Source organism: Crocuta crocuta, unplaced genomic scaffold, assembly GCF_008692635.1.
Source record: "Crocuta crocuta isolate KB4526 unplaced genomic scaffold, BGI_CrCroc_1.0 scaffold273, whole genome shotgun sequence".
Classification (NCBI taxonomy): domain Eukaryota; kingdom Metazoa; phylum Chordata; class Mammalia; order Carnivora; family Hyaenidae; genus Crocuta; species Crocuta crocuta.
In genome coordinates this window covers 7078618-7106307 of record NW_027529425.1, presented here as the reverse complement: position 1 = coordinate 7106307, position 27690 = coordinate 7078618, and the positions used below count along the sequence as shown (strand labels likewise).

General features: G+C 49.3%; 1 protein-coding gene across 13 annotated transcripts in view; it reads left to right on the top strand.

Annotated features, from left to right (window-relative positions):
• The first annotated feature begins 688 nt into the window (after positions 1-688).
• The window catches only part of SUN1 (Sad1 and UNC84 domain containing 1), a 51691-nt gene continuing 24689 nt past the window's right edge, over positions 689-27690 (top strand). For 10 of the 13 annotated variants that reach the window (XM_077758810.1, XM_077758809.1, XM_077758808.1 and 7 more), the window contains exons 1-6: positions 697-758; positions 15748-15839; positions 22497-22685; positions 23987-24168; positions 25111-25137; positions 25245-25421. In XM_077758810.1, the coding sequence (XP_077614936.1) occupies positions 15763-15839; positions 22497-22685; positions 23987-24168; positions 25111-25137; positions 25245-25421 (652 nt within the window). In that variant the 5' untranslated portion in view covers positions 697-758; positions 15748-15762. Of the gene's footprint in view, positions 759-14023; positions 14073-15747; positions 15840-22496; positions 22686-23986; positions 24169-25110; positions 25138-25244; positions 25422-27690 lie in introns of those variants that run through there. The other 3 variants (XM_077758811.1, XM_077758799.1, XM_077758803.1) reach the window with 3 other exon arrangements.

Sequence of the window (27690 nt, the reverse complement as noted above, 5' to 3'; positions counted from 1 at the left end):
GGCGGGGGAAGAGGCCAGTGTCATCTCTGCTCTCAACTGCTTCTCCTTCGGGGCATCCTGTCCTGCTCGGTTTACCCTTTTAGCACGTGACTCTAGTAAGTCCCTCTCTTTCTACTGTTTTTGCCAAGGATATTTTTGCTCTCCTACCCCCACCTCGAAGCCAAAACGGCTACCTGTCGGCCACCTGTGCGGCCACCTGTGCGGCCAACTGCAGACGCGTGGGCGCGGAATCTGCGCGGACCCCCGAACTTCCCTTCAGGGAGCGAGCTCCGGGGTGAACGCCCATCCGCTGCCCTAGAGACGCGGACTCCCTCGGGCCTTCCCGCCCGCCAGGGCCTCAGTCTCCCCTTCAGTAAACGGTGGACGCGGAAGCACAAGGCGGGGCACCATGGCGGCCCCTCCCCCAGAGGCCGCGCTCCCGCCTCCGCTCTACGGCCCCAGCAACGAAAGGCCCCTCCCGCCGTGCACCGCGGCGCGCCGCGGCGCCTCGAAGCCCCGCCCACTTCTCCGCCTCGGGCCCCGGCCTTAGCTCCCGATAGGCCAGGCTCCTAGAAAGGCTGCCTCCTTATTGACCGAGAAGCTTCAAGCAGCGCGCTCGAGATTGGTGGAAGTCCGTGTCGCTCCCGCCCCGCCTCCGGGCGCGGCACGCGATTGGCTGGCGTCCGCAAGGTCTCCTCTCGGGATCGAGTCTGGGCGGCGCGGACCAGGCCCTTGGTAGCAGCGGCGGCGCCAGCGGAGGTGGGGGTGGCGCGAGGCAGGTGAGCTCCTTGGCGGGGGTGGGGGCATGGGCCCGGCGAGGCCAGCTGGGGGCACNAGGCCCCGCCCCCCTACTCCCCCCACACCAGTCTTATTCGAGCGCCCCTTACTCTTGTCCCCCTTACCCCACTCGTTTCGTAGCCGGCCTCGGAGTGCTCGGCCTCCCCGGAGTCCTGGGTTGGGTCGAGGGGCGCCCGGCGTGTCCGGCTCGCGACGCCTCCCTTCACCTGGTCTGCAGCCTGCCGTCAGAGTGCACTCGTGCGGCCGTGCGGGGCTCCCACCCCGCCTCGCAGGGGCGAACCCCAGGTCCTGTCGCCTGCTGCACCTTCGGTGTCCAGCCGCCAGGTAGCCCNCTCAAATCCCAAGTTGGAAAGTCTTCCGGGTTTTGTGGGCGTTTCCCGAGCCCCCAGGGCTGCTGTTCAGGTGGGAGCTGCCCTTGCCCTCCGTCCTGTGTGTACGAGCCGCTTTCCTCCCCGGCGCTTCGGCGCGCAGAACCTTGGGTTTTGGTTTCTTTTCATCCCTGTCGGTGGACAGTTTAGAGTTCTTCCAAGGTGGGAAACTCAGGATGGTTAGTTAGTTCTGGGAATTTTCTCAATTCATTTTCTTTGACGATTTTCTCCTCTTTATTTTGTTTCAGTTTTCTTTTATTCTGTGTAATTTAGAAATACTGTTATTTGGGTATTGGACCACTTGGATCCTATTTCTGCTTAAAATAAAATTCTCTCTGTTGTTTTCCATGTTTGTCTTTTTGTTTCACTTTGTAGGAGATTTCCCCAATCTTCTTGTAACTCCTTTGTTTAGCATTTTATGTTGGCTATTATATTTAAAATTTTTTTAATGTTTATTTGTTTTTGAGAGAGAGCAAGTAGGGCAGGGGCAGAGAGAAAGGGAGACACAGAATCCGAAGCAGCTCTAGGCTCTGAGCTGTTGGCACAGAGCCCTCTATGTGGGGCTCAAACCCAGGAACCGCGAGATCATGACCTGAGCCGAAGTCAGTTGCTCCACTCACTGAGGCCCCCAGGTGCCCCTTGGCCATCATATTTTAAATGTCCCAGAACTTTTTCCCTCTAAAACTTAGTGACTTATTTTTTATTTTGTAAATGCGGTAGCACCTCCTTCGTTCCTTACGTAACCTCAGGCTTTGCTTGCTCTGGTGTGTCTTTGCTGAAATGTTGGGTGGTCTGAACGTGCTTGTGTGAGGAGGGGTCCTGCACGGCCCTTTGGAACTGCTGTGCACCTGCTTTGGTCTTGTCGCTATTGGCTGATAGCAGTTGGCTTTCCTCTTCTTGAGGTCCTTTTATTGGGTTTTCAGAGTTGGGTGGAAGAGGTGTGGGTGTGGCCTTCAAAAATTATAAGGAAATGCCCCTCCTCTCCCCTCCAGGAAGGCATCCTGGAAATTGTGTGTTCCTTTCTCCTCAGGGGTAGAGAACCCTTGGTGTTAAGTTCCAGTCTTTTTTAAAAGCAGGTTGAAAGGGGGTTCATGGCTAGTCCCTAACCACTACTTTTTCTTTTACTGTGGTGGAACACTTGTCACAGAATTTGCCACCTGAATCCATCTGCACAGTTCAGTGGCGTCCAGCATGGTGCACAGTCATCACCACCGTCCAGTTTCATAGCTGCGCCCTCCAGGGGAGCCCCAAACCCCTTAGCAGGCATGCCCCCATTGCCCCCTGCTTCTGAGCTCTGGTGTCTGCTAACCTGTTTTCTGTCCATGACTTTGCATATTTGGGATTTTTTTTTATATACGTGGATTCATACAATCCATGGCCTTTCATGTCTGCTTTCTTTCCCTTAACATAATTTTTTCAAGGTTTATCCATGTTGTACCTGGTCAATACTTCATGCCTGTTTATGGCTGAATGATACTGCACGGCATGAATATACCACAATTCTTTCACCCATGCATCTATTAGAGGACTTTTGAGTTTTCCTTTTTTGCTTATTATGAATAAGCTCCTGAGAACATTTGTATTTGAGTTTTTGAGGACTTGTTCTCAGTTTTATGGGTATATATCTAGGAGTGGAGTTGCTGGGTCGTATGGTGGCTCTATTTAACGTGTCGGGGAACCCAGCTGTTTTCCACAGTTGCTGCATCATTTCCCATTCCCACCACCTGGGTGCAAGGGTTCCAGTTTCTCCGTATTGTCTCCTGCACTTGTTATCTGTGGTTTGGCTTTGTTCTGTGTATAATGGTCTTCCTAGTACATGTGAGGTGGTAGCTTGTTTTGGTTTGCATTTACTGAATAACCGATGGCATCTTTTCATGTACTGGTTGGCTATGTGCATCTCTCCTTTGGAGAAATATCCATTCAGGTTCTTTGCCAATTTCTAAAACTGGGTTGTCTTTTTGTTGAATTCTAAGAGTTGTTTATATATTCTGGATGTTGGACCCTTACCAGATGTGTGATTTGCATATACTTTATCCCATTCTTTGGTTGTCCCTTCCCTCTTTTGGTAGTATTTTTTGATGCGCAGAAGCTTTGGATTTGATGAAGTCCAGTTCATCCATTTTTTCTTGTGTTGCTTATGTGTTATGTGTTTGGTATCATATTTAAGAAACCATTTTCAAATCCAGGATCGTGAAGATTTACCCCTATTTTCACTAAAGAGTCTTAAAAGTTTAAGCTCTTGTATTTATGCCTTCCATGGGTTTTGAGTAAATCGTGTGTGTGGTGTGAGGTAGGGGTCCAGCTTTATTCTTTTGCGTGTGGATGTCCATTTGTCTTAGCATCAACAGACTGTTGAAAAGTCTGTTCTTTGATCTTGGCATCCTTGTAGAAAATCAGGTGACCATAAATGTATGGATGCATTTTTGGACTCTCAGTTCTGCTCTCTTAGTCTATATGTGTCCCCTGATGCCAGGACCAACACTGTTTTGTAGTGCATTTTGGAATCAGGAAGTGTGAGTCCTTCAACTTTGTTACTCATTTTCAAGATTGTTTTTGGCTATTTGGGATCCATTGCAGTTCCATAGGAATTTAAAGATAATTTTATCATATTTGCAAAAAACATTGGGATTTTGATAGAGATTGCATTGAACCTGTAGGTCATTTAGGAATATATTTCTCTGTTTCAAAATATTAAGTCTTCCAGCCTACGAATAAAGAATGTCTTTCCATGTATTTTTCTTTCATTTCTTTCAGCAGTGTTTGTAATCTTCAGTGTGCCAGTTTTGTACTTTTTGGTTAAATTTATTCCTAAATTTGTTCTTTTTGATGCTGTCGTGAGAAGAATTGTTTTCTTAATTTTATTTCCTGTTTGCTCATTGTTAGTTTATAGAAACACAACTGATTTTTGTGTGTTGCTCATGTATCCTGCAACCTTGCTGAATTTGCTAGCTTTTACAGTGGTTTTTTTGGTACATTTTTTAGGATTTTCTATACATGAGATCATGTCATCTGTGAATAGAGATGGCTTTGCTTCTTCCTTTTCAGTTTGACGCCTTTTGTTTCTTGTTCTTGCCTGATTGCTCAGGCTGGAGCTCCAGTACAGTGGTGAATAGCAGTGGTGGAAGTGGGCACCCCTGTCTTGTTGATCTTAGGGGAAAGCTTTCCGCCTTTTACCATGGAGTATGGTGTTAGTGGTGGATTTAAGTAAATGCGTCTTATCAGGTTGGGGAAATTCCCTTCTGTTCCTAGTTTGTCAAACATTTATATCATGAAAAGAGTGTTGGATTTTGACAAGTGCTTTTCTTGCGCCACTTGAGATGATCACGTGGTTTTGTCAATATCTTAAATAGACTTTGGGCTTTCGATTCTTCCTGTATTTTTGGTTCTTTTCTACATGCTGACTTCTAGATGTACACGGGTGCCACTATCTTAACCATTTGAGGATTGGATTATTTCTCCGTGTTCCTCATTGTAAGTTTATGATCTAGCTTTCTGTGTATGTGTGTTTTCATTTAGCATAGGTGTGTTTTCATTTCACTCCTTTGCTTTCTAGCTTCCAGGGTCTTGCTGTTGTCTTTTCTTCCTTTTGTTCTGCTCTGTGGATATATGCCTTTAGGAAACAATTTCCTTTTGGGAGGGGTGTTGGAAGAGAGTGGGAGCTACCATCTTTGTTCAGTGCACCATTTTTTAAATAATTTTTTAGTTTATATTTTGGGGAAAGAGAATGTGTACAAGCCGGGAGAGGGGCAGAAGGAGGGAGGGAGAGAGAGAGGGAGAGAATCCCATGCAGGCTCCATGGTCAGTGCCAGCCCAATGTGGGGCTCAATCCCACAACCCCGGAATTGTGACCTGAGCCGATATCAAGAGTCAGACACTTGACCAACTGTGCCAACGAGGTGTGCTCTCCCCCCATCTCCCCCCCGTGCACCATTTTAAACTGGAAATTCTTGGGTGACCTATTTTCAGAGAATGCTGGCATTTGATTGAGTGTCTGCTTATAACCATTGTTTCCTGGTCTGAATTTATGATGATCAAATGGTCTCCAGATTCTGAAAATAGAGCCGATTTGAATTTGCTAACAGTATAAATGCCAGATGACATTTTTGGGAGAAGTGACACAGGATGAAAGTTGCGTCTTTCAGCGTTGTTAACTCCTGCCCTCACTTAAATATTTCAGGATGAGGCAAGAGCCCAGGGAATGGCAGTGACCGTGAGGCCCACTGCTGACTCAGGAGAGGTGGTCCTGAGCAGAGCACAGAAGGGGGCGCACACATCTGGGGTCATAGGGCAGGTGGGAACAAGACAATGATGGTGTCCAGGCAGGAGTGATGTGGTAACTGAGTACGGCTGCTGCCGTATTTCAGTGGAATAGCTGTGCCCGTTCTGTCTTCCTCCCCTTTTTCCTAAATTTGGAACTCATTGCTATTTGGGCTGTTTGCCTCTCTTGATTTCATGCAGAGGATTGTGGACCTGCTGATGTGCATTTGAAACCGCTTACTTCCATTGGGCCAAAATAAACAGGATTGGCAGATGGGAACTTCGGCCACGACGTTGCTGCTTATGATACGCTGTTTGTCATAATCGTCTCTTGTAATTGGTTCTACTTCATTAAGTAACTTGTGTGGTTCATCAGGCTGTCCTGCAGTTTGAGTTACATCTGTAATCAACTGTGCTTGTTCTCTGGGAGCAGTGTCTTTCCTTCAGTCACACAGGGCGCTCCACGATTGGCCATTGGTTGCAGATTTAGTTGAGGAGGGAACTATGCGACAGATGCTTTTTGATATTTGTGTGGAATAAACGGCAGGTCCCAGGTGTAAGGGGTGGAAAGAACACCCAGGAGTAGATCAGCAATTCCCAGCAGGGGTGAGGAGGCTCCCAGGGCACTTGAGTAGCTTCAAAACAAAGCAGTGCTTTGCCTGGTTGCCTTTTTAGTCATTCTTTTTATTTTGTCTGATCTTCAGTTAATATTGTTGGAAGATGTGAGCTCTATCTAGAATATGGCAAACAGAGCGATTGGGTGATTCTTTCACTTGCTGCCTGTGCTACAAACCTTTTCAGCACCAGGGAACATGCGGTCTTAGCCTCGTACCTCATGGACAGGAGGGGACAGAGCTTACAAAGGGTTATGGAGAACTGGTGTGGGTTAGGTGTTTATATTCACAGTATAAATAAAATCCTGTAATTGCTGCTTCTAATTATCATTCCCAATTATAATTGGAAATGAAACAAAGCTGATACAGCTGTTTTGATCAGATGAGGAAACATAACAAGTGCTTTGCATGTGCTGGGAGAAAGAGTATGGTGGCCAAGGTGTGCGTGATCCTTTCTGTTCGTGCACATGTGCAGCTCTTGACTAGTTTTGCCCAGCGCACTGATGAGCAGCGGAGACCGATGAAGGACTCGAGGATTTTCAGTCTAAAAGCAAAGCAGGCACCCCACGCAGCAGTGAGGTCCTCCCCACCCCCAGTGCAGACACCTATAAAGGGTTCATTTGCTCGGGGGGAGGATTGGTTGCTGCCCTCAGATACAGGGTCTAGGTGGAGGGAGAGTCCCATTAATAAGTAGTTATTACAGTTTCTGTCAAGTGACGGGTGCTAGGGAGCACTAAACCTAGCATCTAACTTGGACATGGGGGATGGGGGCTCCGGGAGAGCTTCCTGGAGGTGGTGTCTCAGCTCCGAACTCCAAGGATGAGTAGAAGAAATAGCAGGAGCATCTTGGGTGGAAAGCGACCAAGGGAATGAGGATGGGGAATCAGGAGAGTATCCCAGACGGGGGAAGAGTGTAGGAACGGTGTGTAAGTGGGCTAAGGAGAATAGGGTTGTCTTGAGTCCAGGATCGCAGTGAAGCCACTGTGGATTTGTGGCAGGTGGAGAAGAGAAGTGGGGTGTCTAGGTGGAAGGTCCTGTGCTTTCAGTCTCTTGCGTCTTATGTCTGGATGCTAGGGAGCCATGTGGTGGCACATGAAGACAGTGATATGGTTGATCTTTTTGTAGACAGACCATTCTGGCGGTATTTTGGTTGGAGGGACAAGGCTGGAGCTTGCAGGAAGCCAGCAGGTCACAGCACAGCAGAGGGAGCAGGGATGAAGAGGGGGTGACCCGCTGAAAGCGGAGGAGCAGGCTGATGGGTGATATGGACGTGTAGACACCCCTGCATTTAGTTACTTGAGACCGTCCTGATGGAAGTGTTCAACATGAAGTAAAATTGGATGCTTACCTCACTAGGTACAAAGGAATTACGAATTAGGTAAATCAAGTCAGAGTAATAGAATCTGTAACAGACTCTTTGTATGTTCTTGGGTTACAGGAGGCCTTTGTGGGCTGGATGGACATGAGACTCAGGGAAGGACGGACAGCACAGCCCTAGTCATGATAGGCCAGTTCAGTGAGAAATGGGGATGTCCCAGGCATGTGTGACGCATATGGTTGACACCCTATAAAACAGGAAGAAAAAGGCAGACCTCCCAGTTGGGTCTTTGGCCACACACGGTCTGGCACTCCCATCGTCTGGGGGCAACGTCCAGTGTGGCAGAGCCCCGGGAATTGCTGCCTGGTCACTGCGGGCAGCGCCATGGGCGGCCTCCTACCTGTGCTGGGTGTGAGGAGACTAGTGAGTTCTGGGTGTGAAGCAGGTACGTAAACTATGTTGTCGATGCTCTGGGCTCTAAGAAGAAGGACGCTTTATGTTAACATGTAGGAAATAAGTAGCTTGACTTTGGGCTTTGCTGAAACGTTATGATGGTACCACTGTGAGAGGAAGTGGGCTTGTTATTAACAGATGCGGAGCACTTATCATTAGGCGATGTACTGGTGTGACGCCGGGTCTTCATGGAGCAGCGATCGTCTCTAGAAGTCAGAGCTGTGTCCAGCCCGGTCTCTTCCTGTTGTCTTCTCGTTGTCCCCAGACTAAGTCTCCTGTTGTGGCCGAAAACTCTCCTTTGGCACAGACTTGCTGCTTGCATGACCATTAGGGCGGACCCCTGCCCTGTGCTCGCCAGCCGCTCTGTCCCACCCGCTGCTGCTCCCTCCCACCCAGCCTAGACACTGCTCCCAGTTGATGGCGGCACACAATGTGAGTGTGCTGTCGTTCCCGGTCCCAGGGCTGAATTTCAGAGTCTGCGTGCCCCCGTACCACTTCACAAATGAAGATCAGAAAAGTCTTTGTTTTGAAAATGATACTTACTGGGTTAGTCGAGCAGTGCAGAAGAGTGTGAGTGAAACGTGAAAGTCCCATTCTCTATAATTCCACCATTAAATTTAGTGTGTTTTCTACAAATTTAGAAGACACTGAAATACTTGTATATATACACGTATAAACAGTATGTACATACATACAAAGTTTAGCATTCTGTGAGGGCCTTTCAGGTATTTTTGTGTTAGTTGTTTTTATCTGATTCACTGCTTTATTTTTAATTTTTTAAATGTTTGTTTATTTTTGAGAGAAAGTGTGAGTGAGGGGCAGAGACAGAGGGAGACACACAATGGGAAGCAGGCTCCAGGCCCCTAGCTGTCAGCACAGAGTCCTACCCTGGCTCAAACTCAAAGCCGTGAGATCTTGACCCAAGCTGAAGTCAGTTAACCAACTGAGCCCCCAGGCACCCTTGATTCATTGTTTTAAATACTCACTTCATTTTTAGGATTCTCAGTATAAATCATAGTTTTTCGTAAACTAACATTGTTCTCTTTCTTCAGATAAAAATAGCTGAATGCCCATTTCTAACCCTAATAATGATTTTTTTATGGCTTTAGTTAGACCACATTATGCTTTTTTTAAATCTGTAGGCAGAAATAACTGGTGTTTTTATTAGTCTCTACATTATTTAGTTTTACTGGGATTAAGATCTGACCAGAATAGTTACAGTAAGATTTAGTTCTAATTTTTAAAGACTTATTTTAGTTTGAAAAGCAGTTTGTACTTGCAGAGGATGTAGCACACCGAACACCCAGTTGCAGTGCAGCTGCCCTTTGAAAACAGCCCTGAGTGATTAAGGGTGGGCGAGGCTGGCGTTAGCACGTTTGTTGCATTTGTTGTATGTACGTGCACGTCCCCTGGCACCTCTCTGTAAGGTCCTGGATGGACTGCCTGATCGGCCGAGCGCCCGCTGCTGGCCCGACGCGCCGGGGCCGGTGGGCCCAGGGCCAGTGTGGACCTGCTTTGTGCAGCGGGAGCCCTGTGCTGTCAGTGCAGCGTGTCCCTCTGGGAGGGCTCTTGTGGCAGATGGCAGTGTCTGGAGCTGCGCCCAGAGCTGGGAGGAGAGTCTGTCACTGTCTCCTTTGATTGCTGCTGTCCCTGTGGGCAGGTCACGGACAAGAGCCACTGGTCCTGACCTTTGCCTTGCAGGGAGGGCCACTTTGTGCAGGGACTTGGCAGGGTGTTTCTGAGGATCCCTGATTGGAAAGCTGCACCAGTCTGTTCCAGTTGGGCTCCTGAGTCCCGATCCACTTTGTCAGAGACTAAATCAGCTGAAGGGAAGTTTGATCTGTAGACAGTGCTCTGTGCACCGTTGTGTCCCGATGGGCGGTTGTGGCCTGTGGAGGGTCTTTTCTCCAGTTTTCCTTTAGAACTGATAGCGTTGCCCATGAAAATATTGTGTGCTAATATTATTTCAGAGATACTACTTTTTTCTGTCTCTTTGGCTTTGCCATTTACTTGAAGCTCTGTTTTCAACCCTCGTGTGTGTGACTTGTAATTTTCAAGAGATTTCAGGCATGTTTGTTACTAGATTAGTACAGACATTCTAAGTAGTAAAAATTCAATTTATATGTGCTCATAGAACTAAAATTCATTCTTTTTTTAAACATATACGTTAAAATATATTTTATTTATATATTTTAGAGAGAGAGAGTGAAAGTGTGCATGAGCAGTGTTTGGGCAGAGGGAGAGAGAGAGAATCCCAAGCAAACTCCATGCTCCCGCTCCCACAACCCCGGGATCATGAGCTGAGCTGAAATCAAGAATGGGACACTCAACAGACCGAGCCACCTGGGTGCCCCCAATTCTTGTTTAAAGCATTCAAGAACAGAAACTAAGCTTCGTGTTTTCATCTCTACCGTATGATGTCAGTATAACTGTACGTACTCAAAGGGCATTAAAGGAGAAGCATAGTGTAACTTAAGAGTATTTTATTTTATTTATTTATTTATTTATTTACTTATTCTTATTTACCTATTGACCTCTTCAGAAGTAGGCCTCTTGCCCAGCACAGAGCCCAGTGTGGGGCTCAAAGTCACAACCCTGAGTTCAAGACCTGAGCTGAGATCAGGAGTCATGCTTAACTGACTGAGCCACCCACGTGCCCCTTAACATTTAAAAAAAAAAATCATTTTTTAAAAATGTTTATTTATTTTTGAGAGACTGAGAGAGACAGAGCATGAGCAGGGGAAGGGCAGAGAGAGGAGACAGAATCCAAAGCAGGCTCCAGGCTCTGAGCTGTCAGCACAGAGCCCTATATGGGGCTTGAACCCACGAATCATGAGATCGTGACCTGAGCCGAAGTCAGACGCTTAACCTACTGAGCCACCCAGGTGCCCCTAAAAAAAACAATTCTTTTAAATCTGATTTTAGAACTCTGCTAAGAACTGCATGTTTATAAAGATACTTAATTCCTTAGGTTTGTAAGAAAGCTCAGCCTAAACAGGGGACCAGTCCTTTGCCTGTATGCTGGCTTGCACACTATCTTAACCACTAGAAAACAAAGAGTGAGGGAGACCCTTGGGGTGACCTAGCCGCATGCTTCTCTCCGCTTGCACAGGCCGCTCTTGGCCCTCTGTCTCCTGAGCTTAGGCAGCTGTCCCCTTTGAAGACGCTGTCTCTTACCAGGGCAGAGGAGGCCCCTCGTGCACTGTGGGGCTCTTAACCACCCCCCACCCATGCAAATCTGCAAAGCTGGCCAGCCTGGGGGAGTCCTGCCCTGGGGCTCTGCGCCTGCAGCTTGGGGCCCAGTATGGCCCCTGACCCCGGCCCTAGCAGTCAGCACAGGACACTTTGAGAAAGGAGCAGCCTGGAAGGGACTGGAGAAAAGGGCAGTGGCGCCTGGGCAGGGTCCTTCTTTGTAGTACATCTGTTTGCAAAATGTCGACCTCAGATTCTTTCCAGGGCTTTCTGATGCCATTGAAGACGTTTTCAATCAGCTTTTGCACCTAATGCTTGTGTGATTTCCCTAGAGTCTCAGGCTGAGCCTGGTGGGGGCAGGGCTGCAATAACAATTAGGAAGGCTCTAAGGTTACATGCGGGCTCTACTTAGTGATGGAAATGGAAGCTGGCACCAGCATTCTGAAAATGCTTAGCGCTTAGGCTTAGCTATCAGTGGATCTAGTATCAGAATTGCTGGTTTGCCGATAGGTGTTCTGATCCGCTTCTGAGGGAGGGTTGGAGCTGCCATTGCAGCCTGTCCACTCCGAGCTGGAGCCGTCTGAGCCACCTGGTCGACTTTGTGTTTTATTTAGACCTGGGGTTGAGTGAATCCTCCATCTCAAGAGTTGCTAACTCTGAAGAAAAAGTTGGGTTTTTAAAAGGTTTAAAAAACTTTATTCTACAGAATATTAAAGCTAGTATCTGAGTGTTTGTCGTGGTCAGGCACTGCCTTCCATTCATTATTTCATTTAATCCTTTCCACTTTCAGGGGTGCCTGGGTGACTCAGTCAGTTAAGCATCCAGCTTTGGCTCAGGTCATGATCTTACGGTTCGTGGGTTCGAGCCCTGCGTCAGGCTCTGTGCTGACAGCTCAGAGCCTAGAACCTGTTTCAGATTCTATGTCTCCCTCTCTCTGACCCAACCTTGCTTGTGCTCACTCGCTCGCTCTTTCTCGCTCTCTCAAAAAAAGTTGTTTTAAAAAAAATTTATTTTTAGTGTTTTATTTCTGAGAGAGAGAGACAGCGTGAGCAGGGGAGGGTCAGAGAGAGGGAGACATAGAATCTGAAGCAGGCTCCAGGCTCTGAGCTGTCAGCACAGAGCCCGACGTAGGGCTCGAACCCACGAACCGTGAAATCATGACCTGAGCTGAAGTTGGACGCTTTACCGACTGAGCCACCCAGGCGCCCCCCCCCGCCCAAAAAAAGTTTTTTTTAAATCCTTTCCACTTTATTTCATTTTCATCCTGTAATTTTTAATGCTCACGTTTTAGGAATGGAACTGAAGATTATTTTCAGTGTCCTGAAGCCATTGTGTGATCTGTTTAGGGGGAGAGAGGGAGGGAAAGAAGGAAAGAGCGGAGTCAGTGGAGAGGAGGGCCCAGATAAACTCTAGTAACAGGTAACCATCTTGTCCAGGAATTCTGTTCTATGGTGTGCTTGGGAGAGAGCAGGAATTGCCCCTCCCTTGGGAGACTGAGTCGTGCTGCCCCCTTGCACATCCTGCTCTGCAGGAGTTCAATCCATGTGTGGTTCTTCAGGGGAGAAGTGGTTTTCCGGGCTGTGGAGTAAGCAGTGGCCAAAACATCCCCCGGGCCACGAGTCTCTCCCCGGGCCGCGGGTCCGCTTAAGCTGGGCCAGATTCTGTGCAGAGTTTTGTACTTAGATGGAGCTCCCTGGAAGGGATGACATGAAGTTCATGTCCTTATAGGAGTGAAATCAGAGTGGGTGGGAAAGGTCAGAGTGTGTGGTCACTCACTCACCTTGTGCTGTTGTGGATGTTAAGCCGTGAGTGTCGTGGCGTTCCCTCCACTGGCCCCTCCTGTCTTTCCTCCAGAGCCAGCTGCCGGGTGCTCCAGAGCCTGGTGTCTGTCCACACTGGTACCCTCTCGAGGGTGCCGTCTTTGGGCTTTTTATTACATTCATATCTCCTCTCCTCAGACATTTTGCCCTGAGTCTCCTAGTTCTGTTGTCACCCAGCTTCCCTTTCCCTGCTCTCACCTGTTGGGCTTTTTACACACTCTGCTGGAATCCTGTCATTCGTAGGATTCCTGTGATGGCCAGTAGCTGTGTATGGTTCTGGGATCAAATTTATTTCAGTGACAAGAAATATATCTGGAAGCTGTGGCATGAGGCCTCCATTAAAGTTGCTACGTGTGGGCTATATGGCTCAGCTCTGTGGTCTGGCTCGCGTGGAAGGACCAGGTTGAAAAATGTGGTCGTAGCTGGTCCTCCACCCGTTAGTTTCTGGAAACACCGTTTGTCATGCACTGGAAATTAATATATTTCTTGTAGTGGGATAAAGATGTGAGAACATAGAAATGTAACTTGTCAAGTAAGGCTGTGAGGTGTTGCATATGCCCTCACCAGGCTCCAGAACTGCCGCCCCTGTGCTGAGTGACGGGCCGCAGCTCCTTAGGCCCTCCCCAGCCCTGCTGCACACTCGGAGGCTCCCCGAGGGTCAGCAGCCTCGGCGGATCAGCCAGCGGGCTGAGCTGGGACCCGAGCCCACATCTGCAGGACTCCACCCCTGTTCTCAGCTGGGTGCTTTCAGCTGTGTCCTGATCTTTGAGGCGGATGTTCAAGTACTTGGCTTTGGGGCGTCTGCCGTTCGTGTTGGTAACACTCAGCTCTGTAAACTTCAGGGAGACGTAAACCAACCCAGGAAACAGTTCACTAAGGATGTATCAAATGCCCATTGTGGCACAGTTGGTAGAAATTAACAATTATGACAACTTTATACTGAAGTTTAATAATGTCAGCAAAGCAGGTGAAGAATGTTAAGGGGAAAGGTGACTTTGGGGATGAAGATGAGTCCATTTCCAGCCTGGAGAATGAGAACAATTATGGGGTATTTACATAAGCATTTCTTGGTTGCTTAGTAGGTTCCTGGCGCTGTCTGGGTAGTCGGAAGCCATTGTTACGCTGCAGGGCGTGGCTTGGGTTCTGCACCGGCAGGTGAGCCACGCTGGGGGGCCCTGGTGACAAGGCCACCTGGTTGCGCGCTCCCACCACCCCTGAGCCTGGACCCCCGAGTTGGTCAGGCAGGTGGACGGGGTACTGGACTGGCACACTGGTAAGTGGCCAGAGTTCATTTCATGTGTAGCCGGAGGGCTAAGTATGTGTTGATAGTGGGCCAAGTAAGGCTGTGTGTTTGCTTCCTGGCCACGGGGTCCCTGAGACGCACTGAGGGTGCTGAAATGTTCCTTAAATGCAGTTTTGTGGTGCTTGTTGGCATTAGTAGGCCCAGTACAATTTTTATAACATAAACAATGTTTCTTATTTCTATGGTTCTTAATTCTTTAAAGAATATTTGGATTCTTAGAAAATGGTGTGAATTGAAGTACTTTTGGTTTGGTTTATAGGGAACAGTCATTTACACATAAGTATTTTTTGTCCAGTCTGGTCTTTATTTTTGGTCTTATCTTCCTTAGATTTTTCAACAATGGATTATGATTCACACTACTACTATGAGGTGTTTTTTTTTTTTTTTAAATTTGGAGTGTGTGTGGGTGTGTGGTGTGTGTGTGTGAGAGAGAGAATATTTTTAGCCAGAGGAAAGTTTGAGTCATTCCAGGGAAATTTAGATGACAATCTGAAAAACAGTATGCTCAAAACTTGTTTTTAAGATTTTATTTTTTATCATTTTTTACTATTTTCTTGAAATGTTTTATTTATTTTTGAGAGAGCACAAGCAGGGGAGGGGCAGAGAGAGGGGAATAGATCTGAAGCAGTCTCTGCGCTGACAGCAGAGAGCCTGATGTTGGGGCTTGAACTCATGAGCCTCGAGATCATGACTGGAGCCCAAGTCAGATGGCCAACCCACTGTCCCTTAAGGTTTTATTTTTTTTTAGTTTTATTTATTTATTTATTTGTTGTCTTTTTTTTGTTTGTTTGTTTTACAAATAGTTTATTGTCAAGTTGGTTTCCATTAAGGTTTTATTTTTAAGTAATCTCTTCACCCACTGTAGAGCTCAAACTTATGGCCCTGAGATCGAGTCTCCTGCTCTACTGACTGAGCCAGTCAGGCACCCTAAAACTTTTTAATTAAGAAAAAACTACCTATGTTCTTTTGGGGAAAACTAAAAGGTATAAGCAGTGCCTAGAGCTCGTGTGTCGATCAGCCTGCAGTTTTCTGGTTCTGAGGTGCTTGGGAAAGCATCAGTCAGCATCTACAGCAAATGCTTGCCTGGGGACTAAGGATCCCTTCTGTTTTTTCTTTTTTTAGGTAGTCCCCCCCCTCCCCCCGCCTTTTTAAAGTAATCTCTATGCTCACTGTGGGGCTCAAACTCACAACCCTGAGAACAAGAGTCGCATGCTCTTCCAACTGAGCCAGCCAGGTGCCCCAAGAATCTATTCTATTTTAGTACCAACGAAAACTTATTACATAAGAACATTTTGACATCTTTAGGAACTTAAAAATACACTTTGAAAATGGTCTGAGTCACTTTCTGTTTTCTTTTGGAAGTGCCCCAATTTTCATAAGTAAAAAAGGGTTTTCCCTTTTACTTCTAGGATATGTCTTTGTAGGGAACCACACCTCACATAAGGGTTTGTAGCTATGGAAAGATTTTGTCTCCTTTGTTTAAAAAATAAGAAACAAAAAGCGCCTAGCTTTGTTTTACTAAAATCTTGGTGGTGACGTTTTAGTCACTGAGTGTGTGCCCTAGGTTGGCTGTGACAGACAGCACTTCTCTGTGTGTTTCTACCCTCTTAACACCCTGCATTGCTTTCTCCCCTGCCTTCTGCAGTATGAGACCGTGACCATGGACTTTTCTCGGCTCCACACGTACACCCCTCCTCAGTGTGTGCCTGAGAACACTGGCTACACATACGCACTCAGGTGAGCGTGCCTGCGTTCCGTCGTCTTCCTGGTTGCCTCCTGCTCTCGAATGCCTTGGATTTATGGGCACTTCTTGCTACTTGCAACCACATGCTGTCTTTTGAAAGTGAACATTTCTGCAGAGTTTATATCATACTATGGCTTTGCTAAACCGACATGGAAATTGTGAGCTGGTTTTGAAAACCGAACATTTCTGATGACTCAGGGATGAGTCATTGCAAACGTACTGCTGTTTCAGACCACACCCAAGTGGCTGCGGTGTCTAGAATAAATCTTTGTGGTTACAGGAAGGGTTTTGTGATTTATACTGATGGCTGGGTATTTTAAAGTGAGCAGAAATAACCTGGAAAATGATTTGCCTTTGAGAGGAGGTATCCTAAACAGAATTTTGATGAAACCCGAGGTTTGAAAAGCATGGCTTTTGTCAGATGCTAGGTTTGTTTTCTGTTTTTATTCTCACATGATACTGAAGTTCGCAGCTAAGTCTAAGAGCTGCTGAGTAGCCCTTTGCATGTATAGTTCACCAGGAAGGAGGGTTTATTGAGATGAATTATAAAATATGGGTTAGTGCCAAAGGAAAATACAGTACCACGTGGGTTAGGGTTTGGCAGTTAGAAAACTGTTGTGGGGGTGCCTGGGTGCCTCGGTCAGTTAAGTGTCCACCTTCAGTCCAGGTCATGATCTTGTGGCTCATGGGTTCAAGCCCCATGTCCAGCTCTGTGCTGACAGCTTGGAGCCTGGAGCCTGCTTTGGACTCTGTGTCTCCCTCTCTTTCTGCCCCTCCCCTGCTCACGCTCTGTCTCTCTCAAAAATAAACACCTAAAAATTTTTTTAAAAAGGGTGGGGGGGTGTCCGGGTGGCTCAGCCTGTTAAGCATCCGACTTTGGCTCAGGTCATGATCTCACGGTTCGTGGGTTCGAGCCCCGTGTCGGGCTCTGACAGCTAGCTCAGAGCCTGGAGCCTGCTACTGATTCTGTGTCTCCCTCTCTTTCTGCCCCTCCCCTGCTCACGCTGTCTCCCCCCCTCCCTCTCTCTCTCTCTCCCTCTCTTTCTCAGACATAAATAAAACATTAAAAAATTAAAAAAAAAAAAAAAACTACTGTGTTCTGGCAAGACCGTTAGGGCACACAAGGAAAATGCTCATGTAATTTTTTTCAAGGACTTGTTTCTAAAGGGTAAAAATAAATTGAACCCTTAAGAGAATTGGAAGGTATTTTAACAAAGACACTTTTTCTTTTTTTAATTTGAGAGCGAGTGCGTGAGCCTGGCAGAGGCGGGGGGAGAGAGCATCTTAAGCAGGTTTCATGCTTAGCATGGAGCCCAGCATGCGGCTCGATCCCATGAAATCGAGTCATACCTCAGCCAACTGCGCAACTCAGGCGCCCCTAACAAAAATATTTTCTAACAGTGTTAGTCAAACCTTACATTGAATGATTGAGTTTCTATCCACAGTTCTAGATTATTGACTGTTTTTGTCAAAAGTTCTGAAATATGTTAGAACAAAGGGAGTGGCCCAGCTCAAGTAAAACTGTTCCTTGTTCTGTATTGCAGAGTATAAAAATAATTACGCTCGGTTAATTATTTTTAGCTTTTATAACCTGTTTTAAATACAGTTCTTAAAAACGCACACGTGTGAGTCTCTGCACCAGGGAAGCAGCACCGCTAATTTCAGTGCATGTGGCCCTCCTCCAGTTAGATGTGTGTGTAGATGCGGTAGGGCGGGAAGACCGAAGCAGGAGAGGCGGTGGAGGTGCTTGGTGCAGGGTGCTGGGAGCTTGGACTTCGTTTGAGGGCAGTGGGAACCTGGGCAGGGCGTTGGGCCGGGAGCGGCATGACCAGGCGTGTGCTAGGAGTGGGTGCAGCCTACCGGCTGGGTAGAGGGGTGCGGTGGCCCGGACACCAGGACAGGTGCAGAGGTGCGACACCGTGGTGGCCTGCACGAGGGGCCCGGCCCAGCCTGGGCAGCTGTGGCAGAGACGAAGGAGAGGCGGGGAGAGCCGAGTGGTCTGCGGCAGCAGGTTCTGGTCTGGGTGGCTGTGTGGCGTGCAGGACCGGGCTCCAAGGGACCGGATGGGGCAAGTGTCTGGCGGGTGTGGCGGAGCCCATGCTGACACTCACAGGCAGCCCCTGGCACAGTGGGAAGGGGCCTGCCCCTGCCTGCTTGTGTCTTGTCCTTCTGCTTGTGCAGTGTATTTCCCCGGCTTTGAAACCTGCCTGAGTCACCCGGCTCTACTGGAAGCCACCTGATCTCACTGCCTGTCCCTCCCCCATCCCCCAGCCCCACTTTGATGCATGTGCCCCACTACCTCCTAGACAGGTCCTTCCCTCAGCCCTGGTGACTGCACCCTGGCTGTCCGCCCCGCCCTGATCTTCGTCCTTAACACCTCAGTACACACTCGGAGGGACCACCAGCATCTTGGACGTTCATTTATTTGACTGAAATGTTTTTCTACCGTGGAGAGTGGTAGGTGAAAGTCAGGGTGGTGATAAGCCCCTGTGCCTCCCTTCAGCTTCCACTGTTTGGAACTGGGCCCCCTCCCTCCCTCTCCGGTGGATTGTTTTGAAGCAAATCTCTAAAAGATGATATTTTATTTATTTATTTATTTATTTATTTGTTGTTTATTTTTTGAGAGTGCAAGCGAGCACTAGTGGGGGAGGGGCGCAGAGAGAGGAAGACACAGAATCTGAAGCAGCTCCAGGCCCTGAGCTGTCAGCACAGAGCCGGACATGGAGCTCAAACCCACAGACTGAGATCACAACCTGAGCCAAAGCAGACATTTAACCAGTTAAACCACCCAGGCGCCCCTAAAAAATGATATTTTGAAAACAACTGACCAGAATACAAGTATCACACCAAAAAGCCCATGGTAATTTAAAATAATCCCTGATATCTCTGTAATATACCAGATAGTGGCCAAATTACCAGATTCTCGTTTTTGTTTAAAATCAGCTTAATCAGGAATCTCCCATTCTACTTGACTATTTGCCTCGGAAGTGCCCATCTGCTTCCTGTAAGCTGGTGGTTAGATGCAGAGGTATGATCAGTCCCAGGGTTTGTTTGTTGGCATGACTGTGTACTTCCTTCCTATCGAGGGTGCGTGGAGGCTGCACAGTGCTGGCGGCCGGGCCACACCACCACTGAGGAACCCCCCCAGGCTGTACACGATGGGGCTGCAGCCCTGGGGACACTGCTTGGGCAGGAGGCCGACTTTTCCCGAAGCCCATCAGACACGCCACCCACCCCTCCCACACAAGAGGAGAAGACGCCAGGTCCGGGCAGCCTGTTCTCCGAGGCAGGCCACCTGGAAAAGTTGCTGTTTGGTCATGTCAGCCTCCCACATAAGTGCACCACAGTGTCTGCCTCAGAACCAAGAGAGCAGAGTATTCTGAAAAGGTGGCCCTGTGCTACAGTGACCGGGCTGGGATATCGGCTGTGAATTCAGCTCCGTGGGTGTCCGTGGGCAGAGGCAGCAACCACGGGGGCAGGAGTCGGAATGAAACAGATCGAGGAGTGAGTGTAGACAGCTTTTACAATGCGTGTGGCTGGTTGGGAGGAGAAAGGCCTGGCTCTGTTGAGGGCAGTTTTTTCTCCACCGTGGGGACAGGAAGTGTGTCCAGGTGCTGATCGATGGTTGGGAGCCATGGGGTGTTTGAAGACTTGGGAGAGGGAAGAGGTACCAGACCAAGAAGGTCTTCTGGAGAGTGGGAGAGATCCAGTCCAGAGCGCACGGATGGTGGCACGTCTGCTGTGATCAGAAGGAGGGGAAAGGGCGATGTGAATGTGGGTCCCTCATAGCCCCCCCCCCCCCAAGAGGGGACAGCAGTTCTCTGGTGCAGCTGGTTTGGTGGGGAGCCAGAGGCGGGGGTGAGGTGGGAGGGAGAAGAGGAGGCCTGCCGGGGCGGGGACACGCGAGCGCCACTGGCACAGAGGCCCATGAACTCAGGGGCGTGCAGCGGTCGGCACCATCCAGGTTCATCCTGGGGATTTTCACCGCTGCCAGGATTGAGGCGCCAACAGGGCAGGGGAATCACGGGGTGGGGGTGCTATGACCATAATCCCCATTGGAGCCCTGGTGAGGCTGAGGGACCGCTGCTGTGGAAGATCCCAGCTGGTGGGTGACAAAGGATCCGGGGTCACAGGGGCAGCCACTGGAGTCACACACCCAGGTCAGCAGACCCATGGAGGTTTGGTCAGATTCCTAGAATTGTCCCCATGTGGGCCTTGCTTTGCCCACTCACCCCGGGCTGATGGCTGAACTGCTCATTTATGACTGCATGGCTCCACGCAGCCCTGGCTGGAGGCTGGACCACCTGCCCATGGCTTGGGGCTGCCTCACGTCCGTATTTTCTAGCTTTCAACGGTGGTAGGTTTTTTTCCTGGCCTTTTAATTAAAAGTCCATCTAAATAGCAGACATTTTTAAAAGAACGTTTGATTGAAGAAGGAACCAAACTAAATGCTGCTCTGAAGGATTCAGTCTGTAATTTTCTTCAGGGTCTTTCTAGTGTCTCCTTTTATATCCTTGTGTTAGAGTAAAGTACCTTAACAGCACACTTGCAGAGCTACCTGGGGTGGGTCCCTAGACTGCAGCACTGGTGGAGGCGTGACTCTCAAATGCACCAGACCAGTGTCCCTGGGTGTGACCACACAGGTGGGTCCAGACTGAAAGGGCCCATAGTTTGAAGAGAACCTTCCGGGTCTGTATGCCTTTACCTACCTCTGTATATATGAGAATACGTGCTTCTGGGGTTCTTACGGGTTTTGTTTTTGTTTTTTAAGTAAGCTTTAGGCTCCACATGGGGCTTGAACTCAACGACCCCAAGAGCAAGAGTCACATGCTCTACTGACCCCATGTGGTTCTGTTTTATAGTTTGCTTTAACATAAATAGGATGATAGGATATTTTCCTTTAACAGTGTACACAAGTCTTTCTTGATTTTTAACAGCCTCCCAGTGTTCTAGAATTCGGACGTGTCCCACTTTATTGAACCAGTCCCCTGCTGTTGGACAGTTCCCACTGTCTGCTGTTGTAACATTCTCATACTTCGTTCTGCGTGGGGTCTTTCTAATGATGCTGACAGGGATTGGGGCACCCTTCTGCTGGCAGAGGGGTTCCACGTTCTGTGTTGGAAATCTGGGACCCCTTCCACACTGCGCAGTGTTGTCGTGCCCCCATGCTGGAGCCTCGGGGGCCCGTGGGCTGGGCTGGGAGGTGGCGTTCTGTGCACATTGTCAGCTTGCCTGCCTGCATGTATTTCCATAGTGGCCTCGATTGACTGCTCTGAGAGTCACACCTGGTTTGGGGCTTGGACAGAGGTGGGCAGACTGGGATATTTCTGCTGTGTTTGGATATTCACGTTGCTCATAAATGTCTGTCCTTAGATGAAAAGGAAGAGTTTGGTGGTTTGGGGGTGGGGGGGGTGGGAATTGATCCATGTGTACATGATAAATTCTGATGTGAAATCACATGATTTTCTTCAACTAAGATTGTAATTGTATAAAATATTTTTTGAAGAAAATAGCCATTTGTACATTATACCAAAATTATGCTCAGCATCCTTGCTGTGTACTCACGTGGGTTGAGTGTGGGGCCCCTCAGCTCCCATGCTGCCTCTGGTGAAGCAAGGAGGCTGTGCGACCCCTTGGTGCACCTGGCGACCGCAGCCTCGGGTTTACCTGCCCTCGGTCTGCTTAGTGGCAGATCTAATACGTTTGTCATAGATGTGATCCTGAAAGTATTGTTCTAAAGAAACAAGGCTACAGTGCCCTTCTGCCTCATTTCCTCGAGAGACTCCGGGTTCCTGGTGGTTTCCGTCCCTTGGCCCAGTCTGCTCTCCTGAGCGCGAGTGGTTTTCCCGTGGCCCCTGGATGCCTCCTTGTGGGTCAGTATTTCTTGGTTTGGGAAACCAAACACAAAAGAATGCATCTTCTAGTTTAAGATGATTCCATGGAGGGGCGCCTGGGTGGCTTAGTCGGTTAAGCGACCGACTTTCACTTAGGTCATGATCTCGTGGTTTGTGGGTTTGAGCCCCACATCGGGCTCTGTGCTGACTGCCACCTCAGAGCCTGGAGCCTCTTTCGGAGTCTATGTCTCCCTCTCTCTCTGACCCTCCCCTGCTCACGCTGTCTCTCTCTCTCCCCTAGAAATAAATAAAAATATATTTAAAAAAAGATGATTCCATGGAAGGGTATTGAAGTGACTTTATCACAAGCTTGTGTCTGGCTTTATGGTGACTTAGATGCGACATGGCATTACACTTGAGTGTCCTCCTGTCTCCTTTGCTCCTCACAGTGGGTTAGATGGCACGTGGTCGCTCTCTCTGAACTGCTCTGTCAGGCGAGGAGTCCGTGGCAAATATATTCTGATTTTTAATGATGCTGATGCAGGCCCGCATAGTGGAGGTTCTTGTGAGCACATCCTGGAGCCATGCTTAGGACCAGCTCTAGACTGGAAGTACTCAGGCTCCTAGGGACTTTATCTCACAGATGGTGTGGCCAGAGTGTCTGGCATGACTTGTGTTGTGTAGAAAAGTCATCACACAGTAATGGCTGGTTTTCAAAACATGCACTAGATTGTTATATGTCCCGCTCATCGTCCAGTTTGTTTCAGAAACGACTGTCAGCATTATTTATTTCTGACAAGCTTTTTTTCCTTCTAGTTCGAGTTATTCTTCTGATGCTCTGGCTTTTGAGACTGAGCACAGATTGGACCCCGTGTTCGATTCTCCAAGAATGTCCCGCCGCAGTTTGCGCCTGGTCACCACAGCGTGTGCCACTGAGGACAGCCAGGCTGGGGATGCACACTCCTGTGCCGGTGGCACCGCCTCCCTGAGGGACAGAGCTGCCAGGTAAGCACTGCCTTCCTTATTCCTGTGCACGCGCTAACACCATTGAAACAAGTACACAGGTTTTCGGTATGTGAAACCACACTCATGCACCTAAGGTTATATAAGGACATAGCAGACACTGCACATGCATGCAGTTGTCCCTGTGCTGTGCTGAGGACTGACCCTAATTCTGGACCACATGGCCTGTCTGGCATGGACTGTGCCATTAGAAACTGGCCAGAGTTTCTAATTCTGTGTTTGAGCTCAGACTCCAGCAGGGGTGCGGCAACCCGGGAACCTGTGCAGTGCCCGTCCACACGGCTGGCCTTGTAGCGGGAGCCGAATGCGGCTGAGGGGTGCCTTCCCAGATGGCCGAGCGGTGCTGCGTACGCCGTGGATGAACCCTGCATTGCTATCCCCCTGTCCGTGTGTCAGAGTCTGCGTGAACTAACAGGTCCCTCGTGACGGTGGCCAGTTACTGTGCTCACTCGATTTCTAAGCTCTCCACATGCCCAACACCATGTGCCTGCCCCGGAAGGAACAGCGCATATGGTCTTTGTGCCGCTTAGAGACCATATGCTGTTTCCCACGTGAGAATGGCGAGTCTCTGCTAGAAACGGTCACCTTTGGTGGGACGCCGACCTAAACCTGGGCGCCCTGCCGAGTTCCCAAGTGCTGCACGTCGCTGAGGGGTAGCCAGAAGGTGGGCTCGCAGTCCAGTAGGCTCGTGCGTGCACCTGAGCACCCCTGTCAGCTCCACATGCAGGACAGGGCGACACCGTGCTCGGTTTCCTGATGCAGTGTGCTCACGTGCGGACTTGGATCCCTGTACCCTGCTACCTGTTCCTGTAAGGAGGGAGGGTCTTCTCCCTGCCCCAGCTCTGCACCGAGCAGGAGGACAGAAATGAGGTGACAGCCTTGCCTGCTGTCCTTATTGCAGGGCCATCTCCCCAGGACCATGGAGAGTGCCCGCTGTGCATGTCTGTTCACACGCTTGTTCTAAAAAGCAGAAGGGTTAACTTTATATATCAGAATTTTTATTTTTGAGTCATTTTATTAGATTTTTACAGTTTTAATCACTTTGGGGTCACGGGGCCCAGAATAATCTGAAAACTGTCTTGTGTGTACAATTTTAGGAGCAGCTGTGGGACACCAGCTTGAGGATTCCTGTTCAAGTTGATAAGTGTTTTATTCCAGCAGCGAAGACATAAGAAAGTGTTGCCTTAAAAATAACCATATTCTCAAAGATTTTGTGTTGGTCAAATATAATCATTTTGTATTTCCTAGAAGTCCGTAAACTTGTTCCTTCTGTTCCTTCTTAGAACAGCAAAACAGCGCAGAAGTGCAAGCAAGCCAGCTGTTAGTGTCAACCATGCCTCGAGGCAGGTCCTGTCCTCGGCCGAGGGCTGGGGCGCCGCCTTGACATCAGGCGTGGCCTGTGTGCGGCCTCCCGTGCTGGATGAGTCTCTAATCCGTGAGCAAACCAAAGTGGACCACTTCTGGGGTGAGTTAGCTGCCGTTCGGGTATTTCTCAGGTTGTCTTGGAAGGAGGAAAGTCCTGGCCAGGTAGTCCCTTTGCCCTGCACGGGGTGGGAGAAGGTCCGGGAAGGTTCAAGGCATTCCTGCAGCCTCAGACACAGGATGCGGGCAGCGGCCTCTGGCCGTGCGCATGCAGAGCCGTCCAGGCGACATGGACAAGGGAGCTCTCCGGCAGCAGCCTGAGCCCTCCTGCTGAGCATACTGCTTGTGGAGGGTGCTGAAGCGCAGGGGCCACAGAGTCCACTGGTGTGGCTTCGGGTTCAGACAGCTCTAAGCAGCAGGGCAGACGCAGTATTTTTGAGTCATTGGGAAGCGGCCTGTGTGGCTGTACCAGCACAAGAAAGCAGTGTGGGCTCCGTCTTGACCTAAGGCAGCGACGTTGTGATGGCCACAGGGAACAGCAGCTTTCAGGGGACACGGCTGCCTGACTGTGCCGCCTTGTGTTCGGGGCAGCCCCCATGAGAGGATGAGGGGGTCCAAATGAGCTCCCCAAATCTCATGTGTGGGCTGGGGGAAGCCCGGGGCTAGGTGCCCAGCCTGGTCCACTCAGCCAACAAGGGTAGCTCGCACGCGATGGGGCGGCGGACGTTGCTGCAGAGGCTCCTGCCTGCCCCTGCTTTAGGGGGCAAGGCTTTCTCCCCTAGGTCCTTCTCTGCATCTACCCCTGGTCCACAGGTGTGCGTGTGCAGGTGTGCATTGTCCGCAAAGATGTGCTTTCACCTCGAACCAGAAAATGCGCTGCCTGTGTCTGGAGGAGTTTCTGTTACCTGTAGGCATTTCAGGGAGTGAATCTTGACTATTGCCAAAATGTCGATTTATTAACCATTGTAACCTTTACTTTCCGTGTGTGTGGGTTTCGTTCCGCTAATTCGAGCTTATGAGTAAACGCGTGTGTGTTGTGTTTCAGGTCTTGACGATGACGGAGATCTCAAAGGTAATTATATCTTAGTCCTTTCTTTTAATACACTTTTCAAGGTGGAAGTTTTTGTAGGTATCTACAGGTGGTGATAAATGGGTTCCCTCTACTTTCTGAAAACTCAGGTGGAAACAAAGCTGCCACTCAGGGAAACGGGGATCTGGCAGCAGGCGCTTTCCGGAGCAACGGCTACACCTGCCGAGACTGTGCCCTGCTCTCAGAGCGCAGGGACACGCTCACGGCGCGCGCCACTCCCCACAGCCTGTCGTCGCGGGTGTACTCGAGGGACGGCAGTCAGAAACGTGAGTCTGTCTCTTTTAAAGGTTCGAAAAAGATTTCATGTCCAAATAATATTTTTTAAAAAACCTAGTTTTATAGGCCTTTTAGCACCTACACTACTTTCTGTCGTTGACTTGAATTCAAAATTATCTGATAAAAGTTTAAGAAACGTGCCCAAAATAAGCTTTGTTCTTCCTCATCTTTGATTTTGCATTTTCTGTGGCTTGTAGTTTTGTACGCAGGAGTGCGTGAAGTTCTGTGAATTTGAACTTGGGGTGAGCAAAGGAATATTCCTTCTTCCCTGAGACCGTAATGGCGCTGTGCAGCCACTTTATTGTCCCACAAGACCACGGGTATTCACGTGTATGGCAGGAACTGACCATGAGAGAGGTTTATGTGCGCAAGACGAGGAGAGTGCGTTCTGGGCTCTGTGCTGTCACTTCCGGCCTGGGGAGGTTCGGTGGAACGTGGGGGTGGGGGCAGGCGGCAGGATGGTTGTTGTGGAAGGTCCTCACAGGAGACCGAGGCCGATTGCCTTGTAGAGATGGGCTTCATTCAGAGTCCCAGCTGCTCTTGCTCCAGTAGGGAGGTCCTCAAAGGCCGCCCTGGAGGAGGCCGTCCTGGAGGCTTCCTCTGGGCCTGACTCCTGGCTCTGGTCTCTTCTAGGTCCTCAGGGGGAGTGTGGCTGCAGATCCCCGTGCAGGGTCCAACACATGGCTCGGGGACCCAGGCCCATCCATGCCTCCTGCCCCGTGATTGTGGCTCACCTCCAGCATGGAGAGGCCAGGGAGTCCTGGCCTTGCTCCCGCATCTTCAGCCACTCGTCTCTTTAATGCAAGTGCCCATGTGCAGACTTGAGGGCCCCCTCTGGCAGACAGGGCAGGACGAACATGCCACAAGGGTGCCCTGTCATCTGTGTCTCGCTGCATTCCTGGCTGTGCCCCACATATAAGGGCACACGGACCTTTTCAGATGACTGTTTTAAAGTGATGAAGGATGGTCCCGGGCCGGAGAGTTATTCCTGTTTTAGCATCTTAGCCTTGTGGCTCGAGCTTCTGGTTCTGTCTGCTGTAGGTCCTTGACACTCTCAGCTCTTAAGTGAGCAGAATAGGCCAAAGGGGCAGGTGAGGGGCGGAATGACATGGGGATTTTGTTCTGGGCCTTCTGGGTTGTGGAGTCCGGCATCTCAGGGCTCTCTCCGTCCACGGCCTCATTGGCCCTGTGGTACCGTGGCTGTGCACATCTTCTAGACCTGCACGCCAAGTGTTAGCTAAGGATGCTCGCTGGCAAGGGACAGGACTGGGGCTAGGCATCTTGCCTCCAGGGGTCTGTCCCCGAGATGCCACGCCACCTCCTGCGAGCTAACCCTCCGGGGGGAGCCCGGCACCTGACTGAACTCTGTGTCACCGTCAAAGATGCTGTGTGTGTGGCTACACTGAGGCTGCATTTCAAAGTCTAGTGTCACCAAGCAGAGCATAACCTCATTCCTCAGTGAAAGTGCATTGCACGGCCATTGCCTGGAGCAGCAGTGGTGCTTACAGACCAGTGCACATGTGTAGGAATGCTTGCTGCTTTCCCGTGGCTTCTCACTTGCCCCATAGTGAAGGTCCCATGTGTTCATTACCCACAGCCATCTGTCTCATCCTGACTGCAGGTCAGTGGCCTCAGCTCAGCTCAGATGCAGGAGTGCTGGGTGTGGGCTTGGTAGTAGCCTCTGGAAGTTCCTCACACTGTCTTGCTTGAATTGGCCTTGAATGTTTTTGCGGAGAAAACATGTTCTGTTTTTATGTTTGCTTTGGGCTTCTGTGTTTATCATCTCCCTTGCTCTTTTAAGTTAGAACGATCATTGTATGACCAACACTGATTTCTTACTCTCAAAAACATCTCCTTCTAATTATTTGGGCAAAGTGTCTACCGAAGAACACTTGGAAATGAGAGAGATGCACAAGGAGGACAGTACAGTCTCCCGGACCCCCCCCACCCAGAGCTTACCCACTCTCCTGGACCACCCCACCCAGAGCTGACCCCATTACACGGTGGGTCCAGCAGGCTTCTCCCGCGACTGCCCAGTGCAGACTATGTAGCATGAATTAATAACCCCGTGTATGTTTGTGTCTTTATTTTTGTTTTTACTTACATTCTTGTTGTAAAACCGTGGAACAATACAGGTAAAATAAGTTCCTTTCTCTTTCCCTGTTCTTTCCTCCCCCACTCCCTCTGGTCTCCTTTCTCCAGGGAACCAATGCTGATAGTAGTAGATCATGGTGAATTCTTTTGTTTTTAAAAATGACG